At 41.3% G+C, this 6,174-nt stretch overlaps 1 protein-coding gene across 1 annotated transcript; it reads right to left on the bottom strand.

Annotated features, from left to right (window-relative positions):
* Positions 1-1,049: 1,049 nt before the first annotated feature.
* On the bottom strand, positions 1,050-5,256 carry LOC103718452 (uncharacterized). Its single transcript, XM_039118230.2, has 2 exons — positions 4,761-5,256; positions 1,050-2,366 (listed from the first exon to the last, which is right to left on the bottom strand). Exons 1-2 carry the CDS (start codon positions 4,816-4,818, stop codon positions 1,630-1,632), a joined length of 795 nt encoding a protein of 264 aa, XP_038974158.1. The 5' UTR covers positions 4,819-5,256; the 3' UTR covers positions 1,050-1,629.
* Between the last annotated feature and the right edge of the window lie 918 nt (positions 5,257-6,174).

The raw sequence follows: 6,174 nt of genomic DNA, 5'->3' as shown, positions 1-6,174 counted from the left end.
AGAATTTTAATCCAACTTAGATTTAAATTAACTTGACAAAACCTGTTATCAGTTTACTGGAAACTGTTTTATATAGTTTATAGAGGTATAGAGTAGACAAGAACCAAAATTCAAAGCAAGCATATGGAATCTTTTTCTTCTCTTTCTTTTCAAGTATAATAACATAGTAATTCTCAGCTATCTCTTCAAACTATAAAACAACTATGTCCAATAAGATGGGAGGAAAGTTATATATGTGTCTATGTAAATTGCAAGGTGTCAATAGAATAAATGAATTGAAAAAGAGGCGTCTAAAGGAAACAGGTATATTAAACTTTACAAGGAATACAATTATCAGAGCTAGTCGAAAAGATATTGATTAATAGGATTTAACCATCCATCAAATACTTCCTCATCTTGAATAAATTATATGCATTACATGTACTAGATACTAGTATTATTAGAATAATCTCAAAAAGAACCACAGTTCTTGGGCATGTGAGAACCTAGATGTGTGATACATCTTCAATTACTTCAAAGGGTGCAGAGTACAAATTTGTTTGCATCTAAATTGCTTTTATTGTAGAATCACTTTCACATGATCAATGCTAGGCCAACATGACAAATAACCTTGGAGGATCAAAACTGGGGCTCAAAAAGTTTTGCTTGGTAGAACTCGACGGATCTGATGCACTTGGATAGGGAAAAAAATCATATGGTTCAGTGTACCAACATTAAATATTTGATAAAAATATCATGGCTGTTGCATCTGGAGTGAACTCCAGCAACAAGAAAACAAAAGTGTGTCAAGTGATATTGTACAATATTGGGAACCCACAATTGAACTGCTAGAAGAGTAGGTTGTTAAAGTTACAGCCTCAGAGTTGCCATATATGTGAAGTAATAATGTTTGATGGACCACTTTAAGAGATAAGTTCTAAAGATCAGTTCATGTGCAATGTATTTTTTTTCAACATGGCATTAGTTGTACTCATCAGAGACACTTAAATTTTCAACATGGCTTTAAGATAAGTACTATAGAAAATATGATATTTTTTGGCGTGTGCATCGTAGGATTTTTGTCCTCAGAAGAAGGATGCCGACCAAGAGACTAACAACTGCTGGCTATTCATCTATTTTCATATTAGTTTAGCTATTTCCCTTCCACATGTGGTAGGCCAGTAAGTTGGACAAAAGCCACTTCAACCTACATATCACAGCAGATAGATGACCGTAAACAGAGCTATGTAAACAAAGACCAAGAAACGCACGAGCGATCATATTCCTTGTCACAGTTCATGCTACAAGTACTGAAGATGCTCTTCTTTTATTAGCAAATTTTTAACAAGACAGTCTCCACTCATCACAGTACCACGAATGGAGAAGGCCACATCCCCAAAATGATACCTGTCCACTACCCTCTTCCTCCAAGTTGTCCCTTCCAACAAACTCCAGCTATCAATTAAACTTTACTCCAACCCCAAGTAAAACGTTCTCAAAGCTCATCCACCTTCTCTTAGTTGTGACCAATTCCACAAAACAAAGAAGACCTCTTTAATTCCCTGCTCTCCCATCAGTACTTAACACTACTATATATCCTACATATATGCTATCGTTATTTGCTGTGACATACATACTACTAGACGACTTTTACGGAAAGAAGTCAGGCATTGGTGGAGCCTCCGAGTTGCCTGTCCCAGAACCATCCCCACCTCGATACATCCCAAGGAAGTAGCCTGCTCCTGGGTCTTCGCCAAAAAGATGGTTGAGGCGAGGAAGTGGCGCAGTCGGTGGCATGACGAGGCTCGAAGGAGGTGGCCGCGGCGAGCGTATTAAGGGTGTCTGGGCACGGACGGGAGGAGAGCGGTCGATGTCCCTGATCTGGGGGTGGCGGCGGTGCTTGATGATAGGGAAATGTTCGCCGCGGAGGCCCACGCGTTGGTCGCCCTCCAGCTCGCGGTAGCGATGAAGGTACCGATTGAGTGGGGCAACGTAGTCTTCAAAGCCAAGCTTCCCCATTGCCCAGATCACGTCTTCGGCGGTGATGGTCTTCCGATGCTCCCGCTGGCAGCGCTCGTTGGCCTCGCCGGTGATGAAGCTGATATACTCCGACACGCACTCCTGGATCGTCTCTTTGGCGTCGTCAGATATCTTCGCTTGCAACGGCAGGACCTTGCGCATGATGCGGATGACGTTGGCGATCGGCATGAAACGGTCCTGCTCCCGGAGGTTGCTGACCTGGGGTTGGGTGGCAGAGGTGGCGGCGGCCGGGTCAGCGCTGCCGGGAAGGGCCGGGTTCCCGGCGGCTGGACCGGACTGGTCGGCGTCGACTCCTGCTGGACCGGCCTGGCTCGAGTTGACTCCGCCGGCTAACGGCCTGGCCATCCCTGTGCAGCCACAACAGTTTGGTCAGTGCAAGGGAATTAATTCGCAGGAAACCCGAGAAGAGACGTGCTGAAGCGCCGTTCCTGTAACCCTGCCATGAGGACACGTGGCAGGCACTAGGATGCCCGCTCATGGCATTCTATGGAGCCCATACTTTTTCCTCTTCTTCTTCTTTATTTTTATTTTTATTTTTTTTTCGCTACGGAAGTATCTTGTATTCTTTTTTATTGTCTGATTTTTTAGATTATGCTCACACGCAGTGTGGGTGAGCTGCGTAAAAAAAAAAAAACAGACATATTTGCATCAAGACACGTGTCCAGTTACGGGATGCCACGCCCGAAGGTGTCGTCGAGCTTTTGTGATGGAAACCGTGAAGCCGGGAACAGCACTTTTTGCGCGGGAAGGGTATGGAAAGGATGTTGACCGAAGAATGTCCGAGAAGACCGAGGGAAAGGAATAAAAAGGAAGGCGACGTGAAAGGTTTGAGAACGACAAAAAGACTACCTCGAGAAATTTTGAATTAAAGCATTTTGAGTTATATCCGAGGATGGGGCGTTACGTTCGAATTTATTTCTCTTTGGGGATCAAAATGGGCTTTCCCTTCTTTAACAAGTACGCTCCTTTTATATCACTTCTTAGATAATGTCTCTTAAGTAAATAGAAAAAAAAAGGAGAAGAGGAGGATAATTACCGAAAATGGAATAAATAAAACATGGAAAAAGAAGGGAAAATTGCTCATGGGGCACAGCGTACGTGCATGGCGCATGCAAACCATCTAGCCAGTCACAGCTTTTCTACCCTAATAACTGTGTCTACCAACGGTTACACTTAGTCCTGGAATAGTTTAAACTAAAAGGATTAGCCAGAAATTTTTCTGATATGATCTTAGATGGCAAAATCTACCATCCATCTGATGGTGATCTTTCACTTGGATCTAGATATAGATCCTTTTTTTATTTTTCTTTTTCATGAGAAAAAAGGAGGGGGGTTATCACCCACCCCAGCCACATGAGTGCTTGTCGCTACTGAGGTTCAGAAGACAGATCTATGCGGTATCAACCAAGATAACTAATAACCTCTGATAGCAATCAGCTTTACCAAACCTGCATCTTTTATGTGTTCAGATGTATTCTCCAATTGTAAGTAGACACTACCATTGCTGCCATAAGCTCAACCATTGCTCCTGTAAAGTAAAGCATGAGCTACAAGAACTTATCCGCATCTATGGCATTGTAGCATTATTATATTTATTATTCTGCATTTAGGAAAGAAATTAATTTAGGTGGAAATAACTTTTCATTGTTCTCCTTACTATAATTTGACACATGCAGTGCACTAGATGTGGAGATGGACCACACTATTAGATAAGCCTCCTTGGTGCAGTATTGACATATATTCCAAGTGTGCATGTAGCTATACATGAAAAGCATGAAATGTTTGAAGGAATAAGAAACTCCTTAAAGAAGAGTGCTATTTTTCGGTGAAAGAGACTTATTGAATGATAGGTAAATCCTGGAAAAATCTTTGCCAATGGCAAATGATGAAAATCAACAAACTTTTATATAAACATACAAACCTATCAATTCTGGATTGTATATAATTATGCAACTCACAACTACTCATTTTGTAACATAAACCAAAGAGTTGTCCATGTGCAATGCACAGGCAACCATGTGTGTGTGTGTGTGTAGCAATATTTCTCAAGAGAAAATAAGCCTAGTAAATAGAAAACATAACAGTGCAAGATAGGTAAGGAAACTAAAAGAACACATATGCTCCAGATTATAAACACACCCATATTGAAAATAAGGAAAAAACTGCCGCATAATATGTACATAACTACGACAGGGAGACAAGAAGAGAAGCTTAACAAATAGGCCACTGGCTTGCATGTATATTTAGAACGAGAGAGAGTTATAAAACTTTGTGGAGATGAGTGTAGATTAGGAACAGAAGAACGGAAATATCATTTACTGGGCAAGCATGGATGAGGGATGTTTGATGAGAGAGAGAGAGAAATACTTATTAATGAGGACTTCGTAAAAAAGAGTGAAGATTAGGGAGCAGAAGAATGGAAATATCATTTGCTAGGCAAGCAGTGGATGTAGGCTTTAATGGAAGAGCGCGGATGAGAGAGAGAGGAGAAGGCGAGAGAGAGAGAGAGAGAGAGAGAGAGAGAGAGAGAGAGAGAGAGAGTTATCTGAACTTCTATAAAAAAATACCATAGTTTAGCTAGGGAACCGAATAATGGAGTTGCCTTCAGTGGACATGCGATGTGTGTGGGCTTTCTGATGAAAAAGAGAGAAGAAAGTGGAAGCCTTTAGAGAAGAAAACAAAGATATCAATACGACTCATGCATGATTAATACCTATACATGCGGGCATATTCTACATTACCAGAGCTCGCTCTTTGTAGCCGTGGGAAGGGTGGGATGCCATCACCAGCTCCTGCCATCGCTCTCTAGCTCCCTCTTTCTCTCTCTCTCTCTCTCTCTCTCTCTCTGTGTGTGTGTTCTCTCTCGCTGTCACCGAAGGGGTGAAGATGGTGAACTCCGTGAGGGGGACGCTCCTATATAATGCTCTTACTAGTCGGTAGTGCACGTAACATGCTCAGGAGGAAAAGCCGCAGAAACGACACGAGAAAAAAAGTTCCATGTTACCTCGGGATACTCTCTAGGCATGGGTAGGTACAAGAATCAGACATCGAACGGTCAATATCATTCCTAAGAGGTTATCTCGAGTTCTTCTGCTCCGATGGGAGGCAGTACATGACAATGGATGACAGCAAACAAAACGCTTTCACTTTTGCTGGATAAACATGAGAGGAGCCGGATTTCAGATTTACAAACCGGAGCGTTACGTTGGAATTAGCTGGTTTCACAAATAAAAATATTTTCTGTGATCAGTTCATTAAATTATACTTGGGTAATACATGAAAAGCATTCATCCTTTGTTTAACACCGGACAAAATTGGTTACGAACTTTAACACCGGTTGTATTCAATCAAGCTAACAACCAAGGAAAAAAGAAAATGTCAGTGAGGCTCGCAACGCTAGAACCATACTCATGAACGCGGAGCGTTGTACAACAAGAATGATGTCACCAAAAAAAGATGTTGCAGAGCTAAAGTTTTGTTTGAGTTCGATCCTTTTTCTTTTGTCATAATACTGTTTTTTTTTTCTAGTCTTAAATTCAACTAAGAGATGCTGATGAATTTTTTGAGAGATTTTTATTTTTGGAACGGAGCACTATGCGCTAGTTAGATATATATCTTGATGCGCCGTCTTCCACTATGGAAAGATAAAAAAGCTATCATCTCTTATACAAACAATCACATGCATACCAACAGTACAGGAATAGTAACTTTTACCGGTGTTTTCCATGACCTTTACCGATGTTTATTAGCGTTGGCAAAAATCCTGCCGATGCAAGACAAAGCGTCGTAGACGCGTCGGCGATACCACAGTGGGAAATGTTTTTGTCGACGCAAAAGGAAAGCGTCAGCAAAACCAAACTAAAGCGTCGGTGTAGGTTCCTTTTCCAACGCAATTTAGCGTCGGCATAGACTACTACTAGGGCATGGCGGTATAGTCGGAGGGGTTTTTGCCGATGCTTATAAGCGTCGGAGAAAGCGTTTCAGCCCATTCCCAGCCTGGTTTTTAACGATGCTTTAAAGCATCGGGCGTGGAATTTTTTTTTTAAAAAAAAATATTAGAAAAACACATGCATATTATAAATCAACATTTACAGGAATATGAACCTGCATTATATTTATATCAATACAAATATTCAGATCATTCAAAACATTCAT

Source organism: Phoenix dactylifera, chromosome 11 (assembly GCF_051530095.1).
Source record: "Phoenix dactylifera cultivar Ajwa chromosome 11, Ajwa_hap1_PhDact_Kaust_v1.1, whole genome shotgun sequence".
Taxonomy (NCBI): domain Eukaryota; kingdom Viridiplantae; phylum Streptophyta; class Magnoliopsida; order Arecales; family Arecaceae; genus Phoenix; species Phoenix dactylifera.
This window is presented reverse-complemented; position numbering and strand designations above follow the sequence as displayed.

Bases quoted from the DNA above. Each gene is read 5' to 3' on its own strand.
- LOC103718452 (XM_039118230.2), bottom strand. From the start codon at position 4,818: ATGGCAGGAGCTGGTGATGGCATCCCACCCTTCCCACGGCTACAAAGA. The intron at 2,367-4,760 runs GTAATGTAGAAT...GTGGCTGCACAG, and splicing joins GCTACAAAGAGCGAGCTCTG to GGATGGCCAGGCCGTTAGCC.